Source organism: Ipomoea nil, unplaced genomic scaffold (assembly GCF_001879475.1).
Source record: "Ipomoea nil cultivar Tokyo-kokei standard unplaced genomic scaffold, Asagao_1.1 scaffold0465, whole genome shotgun sequence".
NCBI lineage: Eukaryota > Viridiplantae > Streptophyta > Magnoliopsida > Solanales > Convolvulaceae > Ipomoea > Ipomoea nil.
In genome coordinates, this window is record NW_017616893.1 from 2,420,460 (window position 1) to 2,447,651 (window position 27,192).

Here is a 27,192-nt window from a genome sequence, read left to right on the forward strand (position 1 = left end):
TAGTATAAAAAAAACTACAAAACATTAATAAGAAGTGAGTTAGAGTAGGTGGTAGAGCACAACTTTAGTAATAATAAGGTTAAAGGTTCCAATCTTAGCATCAACATAGTTTTAAAATTCTTTTTTAATAGCTTTAATTTTTTAATATTACACACACACTCTATAATAAGATGTGTAATTTATAATGTGTTTTCTATTCAAATTATTTTATTAATTATGTTTCATATTTTGTTATAAATATTTTTATAAAGTTTTGATGTGTTTTATTTTTCGTCCATATCCAACAATATTTACAATTATATTTCTTAGGTAGTTTATTTATTTATTTTTAAATTATCTCTTTTGTTTTAATATTTTGCCTTTTCTAGAAGAACTTTCTGAATCTGTCTGTACTGTTTCGCCCCCCTTCAACCGAATTTCTGGCTCCGTCCCTGATTTTCAAGCATAAAAATATGAGAGAGGAGCATTGGTCATGCACCACGCGGTAGGAAAGCGGTAGCCTTATTTCATTCTCAAAGTAGAGAAGAAAATGAAGTTTTGTAGAGTTAAAAACAAAGTTTAATGAAGAAAATAATAATAGAATGATGTCGTTTTAATGCTTGGTTAATACAACTACATGGATCATGATTTACAATAAAATTTGCCCGATTTGTAATGGTAGAGCTACGAAGCATTATCCTATTTAAAAATATATAAAAAGGTAATTATTAATTATGCACGTAATTATTTCTCATTATTCTCTAACTTAAGAAAAACTATAAATTTCAGTACAACATTTAAAATTTAAAATACATTCCATATTTTCAAGCTTTCAGTTATATTACAAAGAAAGAAATTTATTTTTAATTATCAATTATTATAGCATTGCCACATTTCGTTATATATTCTTTTTTTAATTTTGTCACATTAATTTTCATTTGCTTGTCATAATGATTTCTCTTTTTTAAAAATTTTATTTTTAATTATCAATTATTATGACATTGTCATCATATATATATTTTTAATTTTGTCACATTAATTTTCATTTGCTTGTCATAATGATTTATCCTTTTAAAAATTTGTTATTCCATCATTTAAAATTAAAATTAAAATCTTAGATTAATTGTGATGACAAATAAAAATTAAGAATGTAATGAAAACAAAATAAAGCTAAATATGACAATTTTATAATAGTGGAAAATTAAAAGTGAAATTTGCAGTAAGTTATGGTCGACTGACTGGTCGGCAATCGGAAGTCAATCGGCAACTAACAACTACTTCTCCTTTGGTTTCGCTCCGCTCCGTTCTCAGGCGTAAATTGATGTAAGTTCTAATGCCGGGTGGGCGGGGTGGCACGACGATGAGAAAGAAATCTACCAAGAAATATGAGATTCCGAATCCCCAACAGCCCCAGATGGTTTCTTCTCCTTCTCCCTCCTCCTCTCTATTCAATTATAGAAAAATCTCTCTGTCCATTCTGGTTGTTGTGGTTGTAAGTTTGGTAGCTCTCTTAAGCTTTTCGTCGAACAAGGATCGTGCGTTTACATCTTCAAGTCCTCCCCTCTCGGTTCAGCCTCAGCTTTACGTTGTTGAAGTAGTCAACGTGTTCCCTCACGACCCCAATGCTTTCACTCAGGTCCAATTTTCAGTTTTTAATGAATCTTTGACGGATTTAAACTTATCGCAGGAAAGGAATTAATTCTTTGTTATGAATTTATTCTGCTGATCATGGTTGCATTTTGTCTTCTCTTCCTCCGTTTTTTTTAAGAATATGTTTGGAAGGATGGATGGTAATTGCAATTACATTTTAGGTTGTGGGCACATTTTCTGCATATTTTGGCATTCGATTACATGTTTCTCCAAAGTTGCGTTTTTGTTTCAGGGGCTTCTATATTCTGAAAACGACACCTTGTTTGAGTCAACTGGGCTTAATGGGCATGTGAGTTTGCCATTGTACTTTGATTTGAAATCTGAGATATGTTGGTCTTTGAGGATGACTTTATTTCATAAGTTGACATTGTTTGCTATTAATATTGGCAGTCGTCTGTTCGGAAAGTTGCTCTTCGGACTGGTGAGGTACATTATGTGGATGCAATTCTTCAACTGTCAATGAACCGAAATTTGTTTCGTTTCTTCTGATGCTCACATCTTAGTAACAGTGACCATAGGCGTATACTTTGTTCACAGGTGCATACTATTCAGTCATTGCAGTACTCTGACTTTGGGGAGGGCTTAACTCTTCTTGATGATAGGTTTGTAAAAAAAAATTTAATTTATTTCACATTGCATATCATCTTTGTCTGGCAAGTTACAAAATTTATGCTGAAGAAGCAACTGCCTTAATTTGAATCCATTGACGTAATTTCTCAATGTTGTTGATTTACCAAACCAAGAAATCGGAGTACCCCTTGCTTTTTCATTGTCAGCATATTTTGATTTTGTAATTCAATATTGGCTGGTAATTCAGTTGTTCCACTTTGTAATAACATTATTTTTTGCTATTATGAGCATCTGGTATTGGACTAACTTTAGGTGGTATTGATATTCCTTGTGTATTTCGGTTTCTCTCCACTTAGGAATATAATGTCAACCTTTTGCTAATCCAGTTTTCCACTTTGTAATAACATTATTATTTATGCTTTTTTGAGCATCTGTCGTTGGACTATTGATATTCCTTGTGTATTTCGATTTCTCTCCACTTAAGAATATAATTTCAGCCTTTTGCTAATCCAGTTTTCCCACTTTTTAATAACTTTATTATTTTATGCTTTTATGAGACTAACTTTAGGTGCTATTGATATTCCTTGTGTATTTCAGTTTCTCTCCACTTAGGAATATAATGCCAACCTTTTGCTTCTTTAGTGTGTTGCTATGCTCATTTCATTTCTAATTTACTTTCAAGAGTCAACATTTTGCTTAATTATGCTAATCTAGGTTGCAGTTTTGATGTTGTAATGTCCTGTATTTTGTAGGCTGTTTCAAGTAACTTGGAGGCAGAATACTGGTTACGTATATGACCGATATAATTTTAGCAACGTTTGTTCTTCATCCTTTTTAATTTGTTGCTCAGTTTCATGTTTTATTATTTATTATTTATAAATGAACTTGAAATATCAGTCATACCATTGCCTTTTTATTCACCTTTTACTTCCAAGATTCTTTAAGCTTGAATTCCTTCTGCAGTTTGAGTCATTTACTCATGAAATGGAAGATGGCTGGGGATTGGCAACGGATGGAAAAGTTCTGTATGGAAGTGATGGAACCTCAGCACTGTATCAGATTGATCCCCAGACTATGAAAGGTATTGGCATTTTAAAGCAGAAGTGAATCCAATTATTGCCTTGCTTACCTAATCATTTATTTGTGTAAAATGCAGTAACCCGAAAGCAAATTGTTAAGCATCAAGGACATCAAGTGCCACAACTAAATGAACTCGAGTATATAAATGGTGAAGTTTGGGCAAATGTGTGGATGGTATAAACTTGCTTTTTTGCTTCTTGCCAACTTGGTTAAACTTATACTTGTTGGATAATAATCTGTAATTTCGTAGCTTTGACACCCTTTCTTATGTGTGGTAAGTTGAAAGTTCTCTTTGCTATGCAGACTGATTGTATTGCTAGAATCTCTCCTAAAGATGGCACTGTGCTTGGATGGATTCTCCTTCACAATTTAAGGTTCAAAATGTTTTTTTTTTTTTTTCTAATTATGGCCGAGAATTGGAAACGTTTTGCTTTGGCAAGTTTAATCTAATGTTAAACTAACCATTGCTTCTTTGTGCTTTTTCAGAGAAGGATTATTAGCAAGCGGGGCTAATGTAAGCATTTTCCCTTGGAGTAGAATTTTCAGGTTTTGGTAATAGTATTTTACAGAGTTGTGATTGAACATTTCTTTTTTTTGGAATGATTCTTCCAGAGTATAGATGTCTTGAATGGCATAGCATGGGATAGAGATGGAGGTCGTATTTTTGGTAAGGTTCCATAACTCTTTTTTTAGAACACATCCCTCTTGGTTTAGTGGTATGACCATTTTGGTTGTCCGTCAACAAACTTGTTTAAATGACGAGGACATTTTGGTCTTTTTATACAAAGTGAGTTGACTCGTTATATTTTTATGTTTTGGAAAAAATCCCTAATTCACGCCTCTGCAGTAGTGCCTCCAAAACTTGAGCCTCCACAGCAGTGGAATGGCACATAAATCTTGGACCGAAAAAGAAATTAACACTTAGAACCGAACAGACTGAAATGTTCTCATTTTTAACGGTATTTAAACATGTTTGTTAACAGAGGACCAAAAATGATCATGCTACAATAATACTAGGACCAACAAGGGGGTGTTCTGAAAGTGAAATGTCACTTATAAATTTAGGACAAAAAATGGAATTAACTCTTCATGGAGTTATATGTAACTTTCTCCCTTTCAAGTAAAGGAAAGAGGTATTTATCTGCTTTATTTCATTTAAATTGTATATGCAGTTACTGGAAAACTGTGGCCAAAACTTTATGAGATCAAAGTGCATCCACTGAAGACACCAATCAGAGGAGATATCAAACAGATCTGCATTCCTACAACCCAGGATTTTTAGGTTATGAATAATGGTGGAAATCAGACTACTTCTTAGCCAATTGTAGTGGTGAGTGAAATTAGAAAGCAACACAGAGTATGAATGGCGCGGATCTACATTTTTTTTTTTTTTTTTTTTTTTTTTATATGTTTTTGTATGATATACCAGCAATGCAAAGGTAGATTAAATTGTTAAACAAGCATGAGAGGAACAAAGTAGTTGGTATCTCTTTCTTTGGAGCTCACTGAACTAGTTAGTGCATATTTGATTGGGGGTCAAACAATTGTTATACCATCAACCAGGGTCTATCATATACTTCCGTACTATTGTTAGTGCATATTCTTCCGTCTAACACTTTATTTGTTTATAAATAAATCGAAGGCACATAATATATTCATTACAAACACATAACATAGAAATTGTAGGAATATAATATGTTAATTCAGTTTATTTATAGACACATAAACTGTTAACTATAGTTACAAAATATGTTAACTGAAGATCTAAAAGTTATTTTGGTTTAGGGTTCACAATGCAAGATAGATCCTGGTCCATGGTATAATTTGTCGGGATGAGTTGTTAAACCATGGACAAGGGTCCTAAACGCTGTATAAATTGTATATTTTTAGTATTAAAACCGTGAACTTCTATAATATAAATTGTGTTTTTTTTTTTTTTGAAAACCATAAATTCATTAAATTGTGTGTTTTTTTTTTTTTTTTCATTAAATTGTGTTTTTGATGACATTAAAATTAAAAGATATTTGGCATGGAAAGCTATAAGATCAGAAGAATGAAACACCCTTCAAAGCACGAAGGCCAAACTACAAGACAAAGCACTGTGCGTAAATGGGTAATGCATGGTGAACTTGCCAACCAATCGTCTTTTAGTATAAAAAAGAAATTTAAACACATAGGCCTATTAGCTCAGTTGGTTAGAGCGTCGTGCTAATAACGCGAAGGTCGCAGGTTCGAGACCTGAATGGGCCATTTATTTTATTTTACCGTACCCCATTGTCTTGCCCGCTAGCCACGTTGATTTTCCATATATAATACGGAGTAATAAATTGCTTTTACCGCACCCCCATTGTCTTGCCCGCTAGCCACGTTTATTTTCCATATATAATACGGAGTAATAAATTGCTATGGTAGCATGTATATATATAGTCCCTAGAGGATGAGGATCCATTAGAATTGTGTATTGGAATGTGTGACTGCAGTATTTGAATATATGATATATGTTAACATTGTGTGTTTATAATATACAAATTGTGAACTTTTAAAAAATAAATTGTAAATATTTAGCATGTAAACTGTAAACATTTAGACCTAGGTCCATAGAATAATTTGCGACAGCAAATGGCCTTGGGTGGCTTGTTCCGGACCAGATTTCAGGTTAGCTTGCTCGTTTGACACCACTAATATCGATACTAATTAGTACACAATATATGAATTTTCACATGGTTATATTCTTTTAAAAAAGATCTGGTAAATTTCCCGCAGCCAATATTTGAGACTGTGTAATTAGCATTGTAACCCTAGTCGAAAAAAGATTAAAAGTAGAAAAACTTGTAACCGTACCATCTAAAGAGATTTTCTTTAATCACAGGGAACAATTGAAAAGGAAAAGATTAATTCATTGAACCAAAACACAAAATATAATGCAAAGTATGTAGTAAAAGGAATTGAGACCATTCTGTACAATATGACAGAGAACTAGCTTTCTTAGCTATCAAATGGGTCACTTGGTTTGCATAACGCTTTATAAAATGAAAGCTTATGTTAACAAGACATGTTGCCTTTTCCTTAATATCATCAATCAAGAAGTCAAAAGTAGAATTCACAGTGAGCAGATAAGACATTGAAGACTAAAACGACGTCCATTTCAATATGCAATTTATCTACGTTTAGATTCTTTAGTCAATTCAAAATCTCGATCTCAAAAACAGTTAATTATTTAAAAGAAGAATTTGAAATGAAAGATTTTGAAAAAAAAAAAAAAAAAAAAATTTCTTGACCTACAAATTGAACATTTGGATAAAGGAATATTTATCCATCAATCAAATTATACTAAAAGGGTCCTTAGGAGATTTTATACGGACAAAGCACATCCATTGAATAGTCCAATGGTTGTTCGATCTTCTTGATGTGAAAAAAGATTCTTTCAGACCTCGAAAAGATGATGAAGAAATCTCTGGTCCAGAAGTTCCATATCTTAGTGCAAAAGTGCACTGCGTCCGTTCACTTGGTACAACAGATGTTATATGTTGTTTTAAAAAAATATGAGAGTGCCACTGCCCGTGTTTTAGCATTTCTTTTTAAACAACATATGCTAATAGTCTAATTTTTTTGGTCAAATCTGTACTAGTGCCCCTAACAATAGACTGATTTTAAATATTTTTGAAGTAGACTTGTGGATTATTGTGAAGTAATCTTATGAATTTATATGAAGTAGACTTATGCACTAGAATTAATGTTTGCCATGAAGTAGCTAGACCTGTGGTTTTTCAATTGCACTTTTTTTTTTTTTTTTTTTTTTTTTTTTTTTTTTTTTTTATAAGTTTTGCTTTAGACTTATGTATTGGTAACAAATTTTGCTCCATTATGCTATGAACGAATTATCGATTATTTATATTATCAATGAAGGTATGGTCAATGTGTATGATTTTTTGAAGATGTAGAACCTTTGTATTGTTCTATTACCAAGAAGGAAAAAGGAAGATTTAGAATTGTTAATAATGCCACTTTTGATATTAATTAAACATATTTGTTGACGGAAGATCGAAAATGGTCATGCGACAATAATGTTTGGACCAACGAGAATGTTCTGAAAAAAAAAAAGACTAAAAGTGGAATGACACATAAATCTAGGACAAGAAAAAGGAACTAACAGATATAACTGAATAAATCAAAATGTCTTTGTATTTAACACCATTTAAATGGTTTTGTTGACGGGGACCAAAAATAGTCATGCCACAAGAATACTAGGACCAACTAGGGAAGTTTTGAAAAAAGGATCAAAAGTGGGCTAACACTTATAAATTTAGGACAAAAAATGAAATTACTCAAAATCTTATTTATTTATAGTTATTTTAGACTAAGGCCATGGTAACATAGTTAGCTTATCAGCCAATTTTGGCTTGTTTGACCACTACTAGCTATTTGACTTGGTTAAACAGTCGACATAAGTGTTTGATTAATAAGTTTTTTTGTAACAACTTATTGTTCCAAAATGCTAAACGTTGCAGTTTCTACAATCGTTATACAATGGCCTATTGTCCAAAACGCTGTCGTTTCCTTTAATGAAAGAAACTACAACTGTTACGTTTAACTAATTCAACATTTATTATGTGCTCAGAACAAAATGAAACTACCTTGTATCTAAAATGAAACTGAATAACAGGTCTCACATAATGGTGTATATTGTCAAACTAAACTGTAATTGAATTATAATGGTACTTTAGTTGTGTTGTAATGAAACTACCATGTGAATAAAATGAAACTGAATAACAGGTCTCACATATTAAGTATATATTGTCAAATGAAACTGTAGTTAAATTATAATGATACTTTACTGGAGTTGTAATGAAACTACAATGCGTATAAAATGAAACTGAATAACAGGTTTCACATATTTGAGTGTATTGTCCAATAAAATCATATTTGAATTAGAATTATACTTTAATGATGTTATAATTAAATTACAGTATGTATAAAATAAAATTCAATAACACTTCTCACATATTGAGTGTATATCATCCAATGAACCCGTAGTTGAATTAGAATTATATTTTAGTGGTGTTGTAATTAAACTACAATGTGTGTAAAATAAAATTCAATAACAGGTTTCTCATATTTGAGTGTATATTGTCCAATGAAATCGTAGTTGAATTAGAATCATACTTTAGTGGTGTTGTAATTAAACTATAGTGTGTATAATTAAATGAAATTCAATAACAAACTCTCACATATTTGAGTGTATATTGTCCCATGAAATAGTAGTTAAATTAGAATTATACTTTAGTGTTGTTGTAATTAGTATTGTCAAAGTGGGCCGAAACCCGCGGGTTGACCCGCCCCCGCCCTGTGGTGGAATGGATTAGGATCATGGAAAAACAAACCCTTGAAAATGCGGGCCTAACGGGACGAACCAAAATTGACCCGCAACTCGCGCGGGCTAACCCGCACGGGCTACAGGCCGGCTTGCGGGCTAGACCTATTACAAAAAAAAAAAAAAATATACGTTACACAGCAAGGCAGAATTGTGTAACATTATATATATAATTATATATATAAATATATATATATATATATATATATATATATATATATATATAAAAGATTAATAATTTTAAAATATTAATTTTAAAAATTTTTAAACACTAAGGGGATGTTTGGTTCAAAGAAAATGTTTTCGAAAGGAAAATATTTTTCTTAAAGTGGAGGAAAATGTTGTTTTCTGGTGTTTGGTCATGGAATTCACTTTCCATTGGAAAATGAATTCCTCAAATTTGAGGAAAACAAAATCCTTGGTTGGACCAATGATTTTGTTTTTTATGGAAGATGGGAAGAAAAAGTGATATGGGTTGCCTGTTTTATCTTTATTTTCTTTTTTAATTATATTACTCTTATTAATTTGTAGGGGCATATAAGTCTTTATAATCGTTATTCCTTACAATTTCAAATCTAACCAAACAATAGAATTAGTATTCCTATTAATTCTTTTTCCACCAACCAAACAATGAAATTCACCTACCTAGTAATTGTTTTTCCATGAAATTTCAATTCCCTTCCCTTAAAATATTTTCCGCGAACCAAATGAGCCCTAAAAAAAGCCCACGGGCTGGCCGTGGAGTCCGCCAACCCGCGCGAGGCGGGCTAGGGTTGCACGAACCCTAGCCCACAGGCCTGGTGGGTCGGCCCGCAAAAGCCCCCGAAAATTAAGCCCGTGGTGGGGCGGGCCTAATGGGACAGGTCGGCCCGCTTTGACAGTTTGTAATTAAACTATAGTGTGTATAAAATAAAATTCAATAACAAACTCTTACATATTTGAGTGTATATTGTCCCATGAAATTGTAGTTAAATTAGAATTATACTTTTGTGATATTGTAATTAAACTATAATGTGTATAAAATAAAATTCAATTACAGGTCTCAAATATTGAATGTATATTGTCAAATTAAACTGTAATTAAATTAAAATACTATTTTAGTTGTGATGTAACAAAATTACAATGTAAATAAAATAAACATGGAAACATCATAAAAACATGATTAGTTTGACATAACAAGTGCCATTATATTTATTTTCATTAATGGAAAAGAGACCGTTTTAGATCATGGTCCACGGTAAAATTTATCAAAATGTTAAATATAGGCACATAATATGTTAATTACATGCATATTATGTGCTTACAGTTAACATATTATATTTCTACATTTAATATATTATTATGTGTCTATACTTAATATATTATGTGTCTTTAATTTATTTATAGACACATAATTTATTAATTACAAGACACATAATATGTTAACCAATCATTATTCTATGGACCATGGTTTGTGTGAATCATAAATAAAATACATAATTTTTTTTATATATTATTAAATAATGTATATTCAATACACAAATAATATATTTTTGTATTAAAAATGTATATTGCATTCATGGTCCACACTCCACACAATAATTTGCCTATGTTAAGTACAAACATAAAATTCAAACGTCATTTTGAACTAAGGTCCAAAATTTAAGGTGGATCTTGGTCTATGATATCATTTGCTGTTATAGAAGGAGGCCTTGGGTTAGCCATTAGGGCACGACATAGTTACGTAACCACTATGAATGCTGTCAATAGGTTGAAATTAAATGGAGTGGACAATGTTGAAATGGGAAATTAATTTTGAGACATCAAAATTATAAAACTTTTCTCAAAAGTTAAATAACTAAAGCTTTGTTATAACGGATTGTTTCCTCTCATCATATAACAGCAGAACAAGTGGTGAGTTCAACATTCTCAATTGGAAGTTTATCAGTTGGAAATTCGCACACGACAGGCTTTTGCGTCTCAACCAATTGATCACAAGGCTTAGGGGTCACCGAGCTCACAACGCCGCTGACGTCCGTACAGTTCCACGCCGGCTTCGGTTTGTCGCCGTCATCCGCGCGGTGCATCTCAATCGTCGCGTCGGAAATACAAATTCCGGTGAAGGGATCCTTCTCCAGCCCAATAAGTTTTCCGGCGATGGTCACGTTTGTGGCTTTGATATCGCTGTAATTGATCCCCGTTATCTCGGGAAGCGCGGAGGGGTCGAAGCCGCCTTTGTCGGGGTGAGAATTGTATTCGCCGGAGAGCCAAAAGACGTACTTCATGGTATGGTACTCGGCGTTCCTGACGTAGATGTCTTTGACGTATCCGCCTCGGCCGGGAGCGGTCTTGATCCTGACGCCGGATTCGGTGTTGAAGGCTTTGATGTCTTCGGCCCTGACGTCCTGAATCCCGCCGGACATTTCACTGCCGAGAGCGATGGTGGCGCTGAAGGGGGAAATGCAGGTCAGCCTTTTGATAGAGAGGTGTTTTGTTGGCATGCCGACTGCTATCCCGTACTGATCCCAACCACTCTTCACGGCGATGCAGTCATCTCCGGAGACGATGTAGTTGTCCCATATTCTCACGTTGGAGCAAGAATCTGCAAATTCAAATAGATCAGGAATGAACTCAGATCAACTGTTGAAAATCAATAAAAAGAGAAAAAAAAAAAATCACGCTCTGCCCATTTCGGTAATTTCAATAATATGATGGTGCAGTGCTTTGAGTCTAATTCCCGTGTGCACTACATACCATGCACCACAAACTAGCATTTGGTGGTGCCCCACTGACCATCACTTACTGCACTACAACGATATACTTGGTACAGAAAATTATCAAAATGATACTGCATTTTGTTTTGAGTTCATTCAACGGTACGAGAGGAGACTGCTGCACCTGATCCGGATTCTATATATAGTACTACACACAGTATTGCAAAAATCGCGCCTAAGCGCTAGGAGGTCGGCCTCCTAGGCGCCCGCCTAGGCTCTCTAAGCATCTAAGGTGATCGGAGCTTAGCGATTTTTTCAACATTGACTACACGGATACAGCGAGATATAATAATATAATAAAACTAACGCACCTGGATCAATCCCGTCTGTGTTTTCAGAATCAATAGGTGCAAGAATTGTCAAGTCTTGAATTACAATATCACTGCATTAGTCACGAAAGCCAATTAAGCCCATCATCAGATCAGTTGTGTACAAAATGGGAATTGAAATCCGGCAGGTCAGGTGTAGGGATTATGTCCAAAGTGAACAGATCCCTGTATCTAGTTATCGACATTTGGCTCTGACGGTTGAACTATTGAGTCACCGTGATTTATATCTTCTCAAATGTTCTATCGTAAAGTACTAACCTGCTGTAAACGGGATGGACAACCCATGATGGAGAGTTGAGCAATGTGAGATTGGATATTTGGATTTGATTGGAATACATAATCTCAATAAGGTAAGGCCTTGTATAGGTTAACTCCTTCTTACGGTACTTTTCCCACCAAAGCTCTCCCTGACCGTCTATCGTCCCATTTCCACCTGCACATCCATATCAAACCCTAAACCCTTAGCTTAGCTTAATTAATTACTAGGCCACCATATAATTAATTAATGATCAAAATATTGCTGATCTAATCTAGAAAACATTTTCCAGAAGTCATTTTTTTTACTTTCCAAACACACTCTAAAGGAAGATCAGATGATTTTAGTTTACCAGTAATGACAACGTCAGTGAGGTTTGTTCCAAAGATGAGACTGATCATCCTATCTCCTGGAGCATCTCTTCCTTGCCCATAAGATGGCAATGGTGGAATAATTGCATATTTTGATATATCCTATCAATAAATCAATAATACAATACAAAGTTAGTTGGACATGCTAAATGTTTCAATTTTCTCATAACGTAAATGCTACATTATTTGATGAGAAGAGTAAATGGATACATTAATCTATTAACGTGTTATAGAAATTAATGTATGTGATATTTATATGTTAAGATAATCGATTCGGCATCAAATAATTCATATGCCTTGAGCAATGTAGTAGGTAAATTTTATTCTATCTCGATCATTTTATAGGTCTTTTCAATATAATACTCCGTAATATTTTTATGATTATTCTTTGATTGACATGAAAGTCCACAATCACTACTAAAAATGCGTTTTCGCTTTGTACTCAAATCAAGAAGATCTAAATATTCAATTTTGATTTCTTTCCTTTTTTACTTCAGTTTTAAAAAGGTGTTTACTTTTATTCCTAAATATTCAACTTTGATTTATTTCTTTTTTTACTTCACTTTTAAAAAGGTGTTTACTTTTAGTCCTAAATATTCAACTTTGATTTATTTCCTTTTTATTTTACTTTTAAAAAAGGTTTACTTTTAGCTCTAAATATTCAATTTTGATTTCTTTCCTTTTTACTTCACTTTTAAAAAGGTTTACTTTTATTCCTAATAAATATTCAATTTTGATTTCTTCCCTTTTTACTTCACTTTTAAAAAGGTTTAATTTTAGTCCTAAATATTCAATTTTGATTTCTTTCCTTTTTCCTTTACTTCTAAAAAGGTTTACTTTTAGTCCTAAATATTCAAACTAAAAATGGATCAACTTTGATGAATAAAAGTATAAAAAATGGGTAAGAATAACTCTAGTCAAGTTGTTGATTTGTTAATCACAAAATGATACCAATAATAGATAACCAAAAGTTTCATATGTATTTGACTAGTGATGATTTTGAGTTTGAAGATTTGATTTGATTGTTTAAAAAAAAAAGAAAAATTGATTTGATTAAAAAGAAGTGGAAAACCTGAGTGCCAAGAATAACGGCATCCTTGTGGATATAAAGGGTGAAATGGCTAGTCAGATTGAAAGGTCCAGTTAGCCATTTTCCGGGCGGTACGATAAGTTGAGCGCCACCATCCGATGCATACTTGCTGAGGTTAGCAATCGCCGATTGAAACGCCGCCGTGTTTAGCGTCTTGCCGTCGCCTTTACCACCGAAATCCGTCAGGTAACCGGTGTGTTTCCGGCAGTTTAGTGCCGGAAATTGCACCGTTTCCGCATGGCTTGAACTCAAGAATAATCCTCCGCATACTAGAATTATCGCAATCTAAACAAAAATCAATTAAAAAAGCAAAAAGAAAACTTTAGATCATAGAAATTCATATGAATCATAAATGTATAACGGAAAGAATTGACAAATGGAAGGATGACACGTAGAAAAGAAAATTGGGAATACATTAAAGCATGGCAATCGGTACGACTCCATGATGCTGTAGTGAATGGGGGACTTTAAGAGTTGGAGATTATTTTTATAGTGTGAATTTGTACCCAAAGTACATTTAATGGGATTGTCTAATTTAGGAGATTTATGCCATGAATAGAAATATAATATTTGAGAGGAGATTTGAATGTTTTTTGGAGATTTATGCAACGCGAAAGATCTTGTAGTCCAATGACACCAAGTTGCTCCCTTATAAATAAGGGAGGTTGTGGATCAAGTCTTAGTGGAGGCCGCTCAGTAGTTGCGATATTGGTTATTTGTATTTCAATAGGTTGAAAAAGTAGTTATGAACAAATACTGCATTGTAGAAGTATAAATTATACTTTGTGTTTTATTCATTGTACCGCTTACGTTTATTTTCCAAATTTACCAATTAATTTTTTTTTTAGAATTACTCAATTATCTTAATATCTATTACAAAAGTTTAAGAATTTCGGTTATCAATTTTATACAATTTTTTTTCCTTTTACGGTAATGACTAGAATGGTTATCAATTTAATACAATATTTTTTTTTTCCCTTTTTACGTTAATGATTTCTGGGAAAATAAAAATTCTCCATATTTGAAATTATAATAGTATATTTACATTCTAAAGAATTTAAGAAACAATATAATTGAAATTTTTAGCAAATATGTATATCTATATATTCCAACTTGGAGGATATGGAAATATCGGTTAATTTTCCTTTAATCTTTTAAATGTAAAACTAAATTTTGGTAAACTAAGATAAATGGTGCATGATAGAATTTGATCATTTGTACTTTTACATATTTGATGTAGTTAATCTACTCTTGGGTTCATTTTCCATATACATATGTAATGTAAATGTATAAAAAGATGATAATGAACTAATGAAAGCAGATTGAAAGCCAGACATTAGCATAAAGAAGACCTTCTCTTTTATTGAATATCTCTAGAGGAAGAGTGTGTTTAGAGAGTATATTGTTTAGAGAGAGAGAGAGTCTAGATCAAGTGAAGAGGGGAAAATTAAAAGCCAAGTCCCTCACAATGAAGGGCTAGTGGCCTTTATATAAGCACTTGACAAGTTGACATTGACCCATTAATTTTGACTTTGACTCGAACCGTTTGATCTCGACCTGACTATGAAACGAGAGCATAGATGTATAGGGAGGTCAAAATTGGGATATATTCTCTATCAATATTGATGCAATTGTGTGATATTAAACATAAATCATTACAAGTTCTTATCATAGCTAGGTATTATGTATCACTTTTGAAAAATAAAAATGTTAAATGAATAACTATAATCTTACCTAGTACAAAACAATCTGATCTATATAAATAATATTACTTCAATTATAGATAAAATTCAACATATTTTTGAAAGTCCGTGTAAGAAAAAAATGTCTCTTATTATTAAAATCTTATAATTTTTCTATAATTTTACATTTATTTTGACAATATATTTTTGTTATTTTTTTATTTATTGAGCAAATTTTATTCATGCATTACATGTATTAGGTATATAATAACTATATATAACTAGAGGTAATAAAAGATCGCATTGATTTATTTAATGGTGAATAGCTGGATCCCCCTATAGAAATGTTTTTTTTTAATCAAATATCATAACATTTGATATAGTTTAAATGTTTAATTCGATTAACTCGGAAACTGTTTTCAAAAAAAAAAAACTCGGAAACTAATCTTTCACAAATCATATATAAAAAAACTCGGAAACTAATCTTTCACAAATCATATATATATATATATATATATATATATATATATATATATATATATATATATATATATATCACACATTACTCATTAGCAGCTATATTATAATATAGGCTTATCAGTTAAACGAACTCAAACTCAAGCCAATAAAATTTGGTGAAAAAAAAATCCTAGACTTATAGTAATATCAAAACTTTAAAATTTGGTGAAAAAAAAAGTCATAAACATTTGTATTTTGTGACAATTACTCAATCACACATAAAAATAAGGTAGAAGGGTCAAATAGACCGATTTACTATCGCAAATTATGCCCTGAAAACGTGTTCACCGTGAATGGTGAACACAAGTCCAAACGACGTCGTTTTTACTCAAAAAAAAAAAAAAAATCGCGGATGTGGAGTTAACGGCGCGCGTTTGATCAAATTATGAATTTTCTGTTATGAGATTATGAATGTAATGAAAATTTATAATCTCATAACAGAAAATTCATAATCGCATAAAAGTAAAATATTTATGAGATTATGAATTTTCTGTTATGAGAATGAGATTATGAATGTAATGTAGATTCATAATCTCATACCAGAAAATTCATAATTTCATAACAGAAAATTCATAATCTCATAACAGAAAATTCATAATCTCATAACAGAAAATTCATAATCTCATAACTGAAAATTCATAATCTTATAACAGAAAATTCATAATCTCATGGTTCCAAAGTGAATGTGTAGGCATGGTTCCAAAGTGAATGTGCAGGCATGGATTCATAATTTATGAATGTCCGTGATTTCGGACGGGAATGTGTAGGCATGGTTCCAAAGTGAATGTGCAGGCATGAATTCATAATTTATGAATGTCCGAAATCATTGCTCACCTCAAATTAAAGTGAAACCGCGAAATGTGAAAATGAAGAAGAAAAGTCAAGCAATTAATTAAGAAAAAGAAAAAGAAAAAAAAAAAAAAAAGGTAACGGTGTACTAACACCGTTGGAACTGTGTTCACCATGGCATAATGATTGATTTACTATTCAGGATTGTTTAATTAATACTTTGATCTAAAAAGATGTAATCCTAATTTCTAAGTTTCTCTCCAGTTTTGATAATTTGGCATTTGGCTAACATTTTTCCAAAGTTTCCTAACCCAACCCTTAAACCATCTAGGCTAGTTGTGATTCTTAAACTGAAATGAAAATTCTCAGCGGTGGGATTCAATCCCAGGCCTAGCGTGATATCACTGGTTCCTTAACCAATGCTATGGTAGAGCTTAGGTAGGGGTGTCAAAGTGGGCCGAAACCCGCGGGTTAGCCCGCACCCGCGCGGTGGCGAGGCGGGTTAGGGCGGTAGGAAATTAGGCCCGTGAAAATGCGGGCCTAACGGGCTTGGCCCGCAGGCTAGGCCATATTTTTAAAAAATAAAAATTATATATATATATATATATATATATATATATATATATATATATATATAGTGTAGATCTGACCCATCTAAGAGTGCGTAGAATGGCAAAAATCCAATTAATTCAATAATCCTTCGCCAATTCTTAATTCAATAATTCCTAGAGTACGAAGTTCTCCGGTACGGTTCTCCCGTCTTCGTCTCGCTTCCAACTCCAGCAAACAATTACGAATTACCAAAACTAAATCATCAATTCATACATATTTATGAATTACTAAATCGCCTCCAACTCTAGCAAACATACATATATATATATATATATTACACAGACAGGGATTGTAGAGAGAAAACCTGAAGCGGAGAGAGAAATGGAGTGTGCCGTTGAACCCTAACTTTGATCACCCTTCTATAGTTCTGCTTAATACGCGGTATCGATCGGTTTTAACATGTTTATATACTATTTACTGTTTTATTTTTTTAAATTGAACTGATGGCCCGCGGGCCAGCCCGTGAGACCAGCAAGCCCACATGGGGGCGGGCTTGGGCTATGTAGTTTGAAGCCCGCGTGCTTCGCGGGCCGACCCACAAAAGTCCGCAAAATAAAAAGCCCGCAGTGGGGCGAGCCGGCCCGCATTGACACCCTTAAGCTTAGGCATTTAGCTAACATGATGTGGTAGGTGATGATATTTATTTGTTTATAATTCAGAATACTTGAAAATACAAAATAAACACCATTTTACCCTAAGATACAAAATACTCAAATTAAGAAAGCAAATTTTCCAAATGAGTTTTAAAATCCCTAACATGTAATTGATTTTACCGTTCACCCATTGGCTAGCATTGAGAATTACAACTCTCCCGAATCCCTAAAATCGTGCTTCTCGACGATTGTTTAGTATTGACGATTAAAACTCAAAGTGCTCTTCAAATTCATAGCAAAGTGAAGACAAGCAATAAAGTAAGTTTAGCTTTGATTGCAATGGATTTAAGTTTGACTCATATGACGTAGTATGTTATCTATTTATTTAAGTTTGGTCTCCGATTACATTGGAGTGCGAGAAGCGTTGGATCTAGGCCGTTATCTTAGGCTTCCATCAGCCTTAGGATGTAATAAGACTGCTGTCTTCTGGTATATAGAGGAGAGAATCCGGGCAAGGATTGGGTCTTGGCAAAATAAACTCCTATCCCGTGCAGGCAATGAGGTCCTTCTAAAGAGTATCGCGCAGTCCCTACCGATATTTACCATGTCGGTATTTCTACTGCCATTGCGGGTTTGTGAGACGCTGGAAAAAAATGTTCAACCACTATTGGTGGGGCGGCGGGGGTAGGGGAAGTTGGGGTATACATTGGTTGAGTTGGGATAGAATGTGTAAGCCGAAGTCGCAAAGCGGCCTAGGTTTTAAGAAACTGCATGATTTCAACGTTGCTCTTTTGGCCAAACGGGGTTGGAGGCTGCATTCATCCCGATTCTCTGGTGAGCCGATTATTGAAAGCGAAATACTACCATACAACGGATTTTTTGGATGCTCAGTTGGGAGGGAACCCAAGCTTCCTTTGGCGTAGTATTCTTGCCGGGCAAAGAATTTTACAAATGGGTGTGGCTCGCCATGTTGGCGACGGCCGTGACACAAAGATTTGGGGGTGGAAATGGCTTGCGGATTTAACACAAGTACCTTTAACCACTCCATGCATAGAGGACCTGCGAGAGGCTAGGGTGCATGGATTGCTTACCGAACAAGGGTCGTGGGACGTGGACATCATTCGTGACATTTTTCTACATGTTGATGTTGCTAGGATTCTTGCAACCCCGGTTAACACTCAAGTGCAAGATTGTTGGTGATGGATAGGTGATATTCGAGGCAAGTATACGGTCAAACACGGCTATGGCTTGCTAAGGGGCGACGAGATCCAGCCTGTTGACAATGAAGGTTTTCACGCGTGGAAAGCTCTATGGGCCCTGCCAATCCCACCCAAGGTAAAGAATTTGCTGTGGCGTTGTGCTCATAGTGTCCTGCCAGTGCGGGATAACCTGCGTTCCAAGAGAGTGTGGATTGGAGGGGGTTGCCCGATCTGTGGCCACATAACGGAGACAACAGAACACCTATTTTGCACCTGTGTGTTTGCAAAGAGAATATGGGAGGCTGACGATGTGCTTCAGGAAAGAGGTATCCTTAGTTTTATGCACGTGGTGATTGGGAAGTCGGCTGTTAAGGAAGCGGTTGCACTAGCAGCAGTGTTTTGGACGATCTGTCTTGCGCGCAATGAGGCTGTTTGGCAGAATAGAGCTCCATCAGTGGAGGTAACACGAGCCTTTACGGTAAGACTGCAAGCTGAATGGGTTGAGGCTTTCGCCAATCCACAGAAAGCGACTATCCTATTACGACCACCTGTTGTATGGACTCCACCGCCGAGGAACTATGTCAAGTGTAATGTCGATGCTGCCTTATCCGGGGATGGTGCTAGCTTCGAAGCCGTGGTGCGTGATCACGAGGGTCGTTTTGTTGCGGCCAAGAGCGGTCGTCTAGCTAGTGATCTTGACCCTTATATGGCCGAGGCTCTTGCGGTCAAGGAGGCCTTGACATGGCTGAAAGCACAGAACCAAAGGAATATTATACTTGAGACTGACTGTTTAAATTTTTGCACAGCGTTTAATTCTTGTAATTCTGATTTTTCGCATATTAGTATAATTGTGAAGCAATGTATGTCGATTGCTAAGGATATGTGGAGCGTTAGTGTTTCCCATGTCAAGAGATCAGCGAATTGCGTAGCTCATGAGTTAGCTCGGGCGACCAGTTCTATGTCTGTCTCAGGGGTGTGGACTGTTATCCCGCCTGATTGTATCTCGAGTTTGTTAAGTCATTAATGGAATTTGGCTCGTTTGTTTCAAAAAAATTTATTGTAAGGATACATATATTGGAAAAGGTTGAGGTGTTTAGTGTGTCCATCCGTGGTCATACTTTTGGGATTAGCTATTTATATTTGTTGTAAAAAATGGTGAAAAATAGTTTTGTTCTTTGTCTGTTATATTTTTGAAAAAAAAAATGTGTAAACAATGCTAGAGAGGTCTTTTGTGTTGTTGTGGTCCTATTTGAAAAAAAGCATGTCAATTGGTGCGACTCCATGATGCTGTAGTGAATGGGTCACTTAGAGTTCGAGATTATTTTTATAGTGTGAATTCGTACCCAAAGTACATATAATGGGAGTTCAAAAAACTTGTTGTTGGTACATATAGATTGCGTTGATGGATTATACTTTGTGTTTTATTCATTGTATCACTTACATTTATTTTCCAAATTTACCAATTTATTTTTCGAGAATTACTCAATTATCTTAATATCTATTACAAAAGTAAAAGAATTTCGGTTATCAATTTTATTCAATATTTTTTTTTTCCTTTTACAGTAATGACTAGAATGGTTATCAATTTAATAAAATATTTTTTCCTTTTTATGTTAATGATTTTTAATGGGAAAAAAAATTCCTCCATATTTGAAATTATAATAGTATATAACAGTACCAGTGATTTGGAAAATCTGAATGCCAGGATGGATTCTTGTTGAAGGCGGGAATTGGTGCAGCCTAGTCCCACACGTCCCAATGAGTTCAATATGCTGGAACTTTCGTGGGCTTGGCGATCACGTACAGTTCAAGAAATTTTGGCCTTAGAATCTAATGTCAAGCCAACATTTATCTTCTTAATAGAAACTAAGGTGCGCCGCAATCATGCATAGCAGTTGCGAATGAAACTCAATTTTGATAACCTATTTTATGTGGATGGAGGAGGAATATGAGGTGGTTTAGCTCTTTTCTGGCGAGACGGAGGTATTACACGCCTAATTAGTTATTCTAAAAATCACATTAATGTCCAGGTGAGGCTGCCTAGCAGCGACCCCTAGATATTAATGTGTTTTTATGGATTCCCGGAATGAAGTCGTCACCAACAATCATGAGACCTTCTAAGGTCTCTTCAATCCAAATCTAATTTGCCTTTAATGATATTGCGTCACAAGCTGAAAAACGTGGCCAGCGTCCTCACCTGGAAGCTCTCATTTATGGTTTTAATAACATGTTAGATGACTGTGGACTCTTGGACCTCGGTATGAAGGGGAGGAAATTTACGTGGGAACGGAGAACTAGATTGAGAAACGTCTTGATAGGGCGGTAGCCAGGGCTGATTGGTGCAGTATATAACAAGGAGGTTATTACTTTGGACCATTCGGCCTTATATATTGAAATTGATGGTCCTCTTATTGTTCATCAACGACGTAAATTCATGTTCGAAAACGCATGGTTGAAGGAAACCAGGTGTAAAGAGGTTGTACTGGGAGCCTAGAATGCATCTGTGGGAGATGTGCTGCCTAGACGACTCGATCAATGTGGCGCCTCTCTTAAAACTTGAGGTGGAAGTTTAAAAAAAAAGGACTGAGCGGGAGATTGCAATGCTTAAATCTCGTTTGAATGACTTGCTTAACAATTATTCTGAGGCTTCGTTACGGTTGTTTCGTGAAACGGATGGCAGGCTTCGTGATCTTTACGACCAATTGAATATCTTCTGGCGCCAAAGAGCGAAACAATATTGGTTAGCAAAAGGTGATCGAAATACAAGGTACTTTCACCTTTACGCTTTTGCCCGGAAAAGAAAGAATACGATTGTTAAATTGAAGAATGAAGCGGACCAATGGGTTGAAGGTCAAGAGCTTTTGGGATTAGCTAAGCGCTATTTTTCTGCTATATTTACGTCAAAAGGAGTCTGCATGGGTGGGTGGGACTCTGAATACCATTAATCCTAAAATCTCTCTTAAGGATAATATTGCTCTAATGCGGCTTTTTACTTATGATGATGTTAGAAACGCTCTCTTCAGTATGGCCCCGGATAAATCTCCAGGACCCGACAGTTTCAGCCCAGCATTTTTCCAACACTTCTGGAACGAAATTGGGTTAGATGTGGCTAAGTTTGTTATTGATTGTGCGCAAGGAATGGCCTTCCCGGAAGGTATGAATGACGCGATAATCACGTTGGTCCCGAAGAAATCAGTTCTTGTGTCAATGGGAGAGTTGCGTCCAATCGCATTGTGTAATGTTATTTATAAAATCTTGTCTAAAATGCTGGCCAACAAGTTGAAGGAAGTGTTAGACAAGGTGTTATCTTCTTCACAGAGTGCTTTCTTGCCGGGTCATCTAATTACTGACAATGTGCTTATAGCCTCGGAGGTGTTACATTTTTTGAACTAGAAGAGCAGTAGCAAATGTGTTCAATAATACGCAGAGTGATGGTATTGGAAAATATCTTGGATTACCAATGGGAATATGCCGCAATAAAAATAGGTATTCTCTTTTATTGAGAATAAACTTAATCATCGGCTAGGGGGTTAGAATAAAAAGATTTTATCACGGGCTGGCAAAGAGATCCTCCTAAAAACTATAGCACAGGCTCTATTAACCTATACCATGAGCATCTATTTTTTGCCGGTTACCTTCTTTCAGCGACTTGAAAGGATTATGAACAAATTTTGGTGGGAAATCGGAGGAAGAGGCGGGGGTAGTCTACGGTGGATATCGTGGAATAAAATGTGTGTGAGCAAGTCATTCGGTGGCCTGGGATTTAAGAATTTAAGTAGATTTAATACTGCTCTTTTAGCAAAGCAGGGTTGGCGACTTCTCACCAAGCCAAACCAACACCCTACTGAATATAATCCATTCAAAGAATACACATAAATACCAAGCATATCATTTTCCTATACGAATAACTACTGCAAATCTAACAAAAAATGTACATAAATATATAAAAGTAATTAACACAAATAACAATGTACATAATCATATGAAGTAATACACATAAACCATATAATGAATACACATAAACTTTCAAAACAGTGCACATACTACTAAAAAAAGTCTAACAAATATTTTGTTTCTGCTAATATATACAATCAAACATACTACTGAATATAATCCATGTACAAAATACACATAGGACCAAGCATATCATTTCCCTATACTGATAACTGCAAGTCTAGAAAAGAAATGTACATAAATATATAAAAGTAATTAACACAAATAAAAATGTACATAATCATATGAAGTAATACACATAAAGTATATAATGAATACACATAAACTTTTAAAACAGCAGAAATCATAATAAATGTCTATTTTATTACTGCTGAGTTATATGATTCAACATCCTTCTGTACGTGATACATATAACTACGATGATTAACACTAACATATGCTTTAATTGTCCTCCATACTTGACATTGTGCTAACATGACAAAAACTAGAACCTCCGGAATTTGAATGGACAAGATATCCATCACCCGCAATATTTAAAATATCATCCTCAACTTGAGACTGAACAGCAGATTTTATTTTGGAAGCAACCATATGTGCAAGATGCTTCCGTCCCCTTGCTTTGTTATATTTCTTTGAAATAACACTGCTCACCCTCCTATTCCGCAACCCTTTCATCCGCCTAGTAGATGGATCCTTTATAACACCACTTGGCGATCCTATGTCACATTCTTCAAATAAACTACCACCACATTCAGCTTCAAGTCTTCTCTTTGCATCTGCAATTGCTTCTTCACAAATCTTCCGTCCTTCGATATTTTCCTGACTGTAAACAGCAAGCCTCTGAAATTTCCTAATGATTTCTAATAACCAAACAGAAGATGCACCATTACTACTATCAACTCTAGACATTATATCAAAATTATCAACTTCAACAACTTTTTTAGTCCACCTCTTCAAAATATACTTCTCAGGGACTTCAGAAACACAATGCACATTTAGAATGCGTAAACAATGACAACACAAAATCTCCAATTCAGTGAACAACTTGCAACTACATCCAATGTCTATTTGTCTACTGTTAAAGATCACTTCATGCCTAATAATATCCACATCAGGCCTCCAAACATGATACTTATACACACCATCTTCCAGCATCACACACTCTTGATAGCATGATCCACCTTTCAAAAATTGTTCTTCAAACAAATAGTATATCTCAATTGTATAAATTTCCCTAGCATGCAACAGAATCTTAACATTATCCATCACCATTGTGGGTACACCTTGTGAACACTGAACATCTTCCCCATTCTCTCTACTTCTCCACTCTGATATGACCCCAACAAATGAGTTATAAAAATCACACAGACCAGATGTCTTGGACAACCTTCTAGAAATAGAGTGATTTGTGCTCTCACTCCTTTGAGAAGATAAAATCCCACCCGAAAAATAATCTTTATTAAATGCAGGACACCATTTTTCTCTACACCCATACAGCTTTTCAATCAAATGTTTATTGTGACATTTATATGTTGTAACCATCCTGAAATAACATGCCATAAATATATTAAAGTACACCTACAAGCATATCAGGATATCACATACAGAACAGACTAATGTACATAATCTTATACATGAATACACATAAACTATCAAATAAATACACATAAACTTGATCCAAAAAATTAATTCTGTATTCTGTATAATATAATCTAAAAATAGTCATTCAATGATAATCCAATATAAACTAATAATAAAAACAAAAAAAAAAAAGAAAAATAACGAAGCATACATCAGACACGTACCTTGTCCAGTAAAATTCAAACTCTGCCTCTATATCGGTATACTTCAACAAGCAATTGAATATATCTAAGAAATCTTTTTAATTTCTTAACCCTTTAATGTGCTTCTTTGAGTTCTCACCAATATGCCATATACATAGCCGATATCGTGAACTTGGAAAAACTTGAACAATTGCAGCAGCCATAGCAGCACATTGATCAGTCATTATGCTTTGTGGACTTTTGTAATCCATAGACCTCAAAAATGTCTTAAACAACCATACAAATGACTCAGTCTTCTCATTCATCAAAAAACCGCATCCAAACATAACAATCATGCAATGGTGATTCATGCCAACAAAAGGTCCACAAATCATGTCATATTTGTTAGTACGATATGTTGTATCGTGAACTAACATGTCCCCAAACAAATCGTAATCACTCCTCATTCGTCCATCCCTCCAAAAAAAACTACACAACCTTGACTCCAAATCCACCTCAAAATCAAAGTAAAAATCCCTTTCACTTGACTGCCTCCGTTTGAATATTTCAATCAATGTGTTTGAATCAGTACCATCCAATCTGTTCAATGCATCAGTACATAGAGAGTTATATGCATCCCTACTTGTAAACCCAACAAGTGGTGATCCCCCTGATTGTGTTTTAAGGAATCTTACACCACCTGCAACAGACACACCACTGCTCTTCAAATCAGTAAGATAGGATATATGATTCCTAGACACCATCCTATGTGACCTTAGAAGGTAACTCTTGCTTGGTGGAACCAATTCGTGATTGTGCAACTTCTCGTGCTTCGAAACAATCCACATCCCATTCTCATGTAAATCAAATTGGACAAATGCACCACAACCTGTACGACCATCAATTTTAGAATAACACCATTTTCTTGTACTCCTTTTAAATCCATCCTTCGAACAATGAAACATCTTCGTCTTCATTGTTTTTGTAGCAAAAGTATATCTTTGCTTACCCCTCCTCACACTAAAACCTACTCTAAAAGCATAGTCATTATACATGTCATATGCTTCATCAACCGAACAAACTGACATCCCGACCAAGTCCTGATCAGCTGCAAACCACATACATTTTAACTACCCATACTGTTAATGTACATAATCCATAACTATAATATACATAAACACATGGTACAATACACATAATCATAAATACAGGAAAATATCTTTTCAGTCCATCTTACTATGACATTCAATCCTAAAATCTACACAATTGCATAAAGAAACGAACAAATCAAACCATGCAATGCACATCAAACCTCCCTAGATCAACATCTTCAAATCAGACCATACTAACATCCAATACAACCACAATCAAACAGCAATCCTATATCAATTCTTATATAATTCAACGCATCAATAACCCATGTGAATTCAATATATTCATCACACATCAAATAAAATACAAAAAAAATTAAAAAAAATCTTAACAATCAAATATTAATACCTGGATTAACATCCTCTGTATCTACCACTCCAACAGGATCATCTATTTGCTCTGTCTCCGCCACATGCTGCTGCGCAATCGAATCATACATGGCTTACATCCAACAATTGCAAAATACGGAGCAAATCGAACAATCAGATCAATACCGTGTTCTCTAATCCAACAGACATGATCGGCGCGACGACACCATCTCTTTAGAACCCCTCTCTCACTTCCCTCTTCTTACCACTTGACGGCGTTAACTGAACAATAAAAAAAAGGCCGTTACGTATCAACTCCATACGGCGTCGTTTTGAAGCTGGGCGCACATAGAGATATACGCCGGGGTGTATGATATAAATTGCCTGTTTAGATATTGAGTGGACTGGATTAAACCCAAAGCCCAATGTTGATCCGTGAAATAATGGATATGAAGCCCAAATCAGCGTCGACAAGGAGATCTATATGACTATAGGGCTATATTTAAGATATCACTACTACATAAATGTATTACAACGTCGCCATTGTAACGTCGGTTTCTTTACAAAACCAATGTTAAAAATTTTAAAATAATTTTTAGTTTTTTAAAATACATATAACGTCAGTTTTTTGTTAAAACTTAAAACCGACATTGTATGTATTCGAAAATAAAAAAAGAAGAAATTACAAATTCTACGGCGTCGGTTTATATAATAACCGACGTCGTAATATATTTATATAAAAATATAATAAATGTACTATCGGCGTCGGCTCGTAAATGAGCCGACGTCGTATAGTTATACAATTTTTTTTATGGAATAAGTGTCAAATAGGCCATCGAACTGCACACAATAATGCAATTAGGTTACTGAACTTAAAAAAACTACAATTAGATCCATGAACCAACCAATTTTATGCAATTAGTCTTATTTGTAGGTTTTCCAAATTGTTAGCAGGTCACCCTTTTTCAAAATATTTTTTTAAAAAATTATTATTTAAAGTAATTATTTAAAATTAAAAAAAAAAACAGATCGCCTCTGCCGGAGACGAAGAAGGTTTCTTCGTCTCCGGCCATGGAGATGAAGATAACTTCTTCGTCTTTTGCCGGAGACGAAGAGACTCTTCGTCTCCTTCCATGGAGACGAAGAAGTTATCTCCGTATCCATGGCCGGAG

At 34.6% G+C, this 27,192-nt stretch overlaps 3 protein-coding genes and 1 non-coding gene across 5 annotated transcripts; 2 read left to right on the top strand and 2 right to left on the bottom strand.

Moving 5' to 3' along the window:
- The first annotated feature begins 1,201 nt into the window (after positions 1-1,201).
- Positions 1,202-4,835, top strand: LOC109173197 (glutaminyl-peptide cyclotransferase-like). 2 transcript variants are annotated; one of them, XM_019322492.1, is made up of 11 exons: positions 1,202-1,615; positions 1,862-1,918; positions 2,020-2,055; positions 2,167-2,231; positions 2,952-3,015; positions 3,163-3,280; positions 3,356-3,453; positions 3,583-3,653; positions 3,766-3,790; positions 3,890-3,946; positions 4,452-4,835. In XM_019322492.1, the coding sequence occupies exons 1-10, from the start codon at positions 1,313-1,315 to the stop codon at positions 3,896-3,898; spliced, it is 846 nt and encodes a 281-aa protein (XP_019178037.1). In that variant the 5' UTR covers positions 1,202-1,312; the 3' UTR covers positions 3,899-3,946; positions 4,452-4,835. The 2 variants fall into 2 exon arrangements, with proteins under 2 accessions (XP_019178037.1, XP_019178036.1); XM_019322491.1 differs by having other exon boundaries at positions 1,205-1,615; positions 3,766-3,793; positions 3,892-3,946.
- A 620-nt stretch (positions 4,836-5,455) lies between these two features.
- Positions 5,456-5,529, top strand: TRNAI-AAU. Its single transcript has one exon. It is a non-coding gene; the product is annotated as a tRNA-Ile (tRNA).
- A 4,950-nt stretch (positions 5,530-10,479) lies between these two features.
- On the bottom strand, positions 10,480-13,893 carry LOC109173077 (probable polygalacturonase). The gene is made up of 6 exons (XM_019322334.1): positions 13,864-13,893; positions 13,432-13,734; positions 12,341-12,461; positions 11,991-12,165; positions 11,715-11,785; positions 10,480-11,231 (listed from the first exon to the last, which is right to left on the bottom strand). The coding sequence occupies exons 1-6, from the start codon at positions 13,891-13,893 to the stop codon at positions 10,522-10,524; spliced, it is 1,410 nt and encodes a 469-aa protein (XP_019177879.1). The 3' UTR covers positions 10,480-10,521.
- A 9,345-nt stretch (positions 13,894-23,238) lies between these two features.
- Positions 23,239-26,151, bottom strand: LOC109173078 (protein FAR1-RELATED SEQUENCE 5-like). The gene is made up of 5 exons (XM_019322336.1): positions 26,061-26,151; positions 25,570-25,668; positions 24,764-25,449; positions 24,603-24,643; positions 23,239-24,340 (listed from the first exon to the last, which is right to left on the bottom strand). The coding sequence occupies exons 1-5, from the start codon at positions 26,149-26,151 to the stop codon at positions 23,239-23,241; spliced, it is 2,019 nt and encodes a 672-aa protein (XP_019177881.1).
- Positions 26,152-27,192: the final 1,041 nt, after the last annotated feature.

Coding starts and splice junctions, on each gene's coding strand:
- LOC109173197 (XM_019322491.1), top strand. CDS start 1,313: ATGCCGGGTGGGCGGGGTGGCACGACGATGAGAAAGAAATCTACCAAG. Junction 1,616..1,861: donor ACCCCAATGCTTTCACTCAG/GTCCAATTTTCA, acceptor TTTTTGTTTCAG/GGGCTTCTATATTCTGAAAA. Junction 1,919..2,019: donor CAACTGGGCTTAATGGGCAT/GTGAGTTTGCCA, acceptor TAATATTGGCAG/TCGTCTGTTCGGAAAGTTGC.
- LOC109173077 (XM_019322334.1), bottom strand. CDS start 13,893: ATGGAGTCGTACCGATTGCCATGCTTTAAT. Junction 13,735..13,863: donor ACCGATTGCCATGCTTTAAT/GTATTCCCAATT, acceptor ATTTTTGTTTAG/ATTGCGATAATTCTAGTATG. Junction 12,166..12,340: donor CACTGACGTTGTCATTACTG/GTAAACTAAAAT, acceptor ATGGATGTGCAG/GTGGAAATGGGACGATAGAC.
- LOC109173078 (XM_019322336.1), bottom strand. CDS start 26,151: ATGTATGATTCGATTGCGCAGCAGCATGTGGCGGAGACAGAGCAAATA. Junction 25,450..25,569: donor AGGTTTTAGTGTGAGGAGGG/GTAAGCAAAGAT, acceptor ATGGTCGTACAG/GTTGTGGTGCATTTGTCCAA. Junction 24,341..24,602: donor TTTGAATTTTACTGGACAAG/GTACGTGTCTGA, acceptor ATGTTATTTCAG/GATGGTTACAACATATAAAT.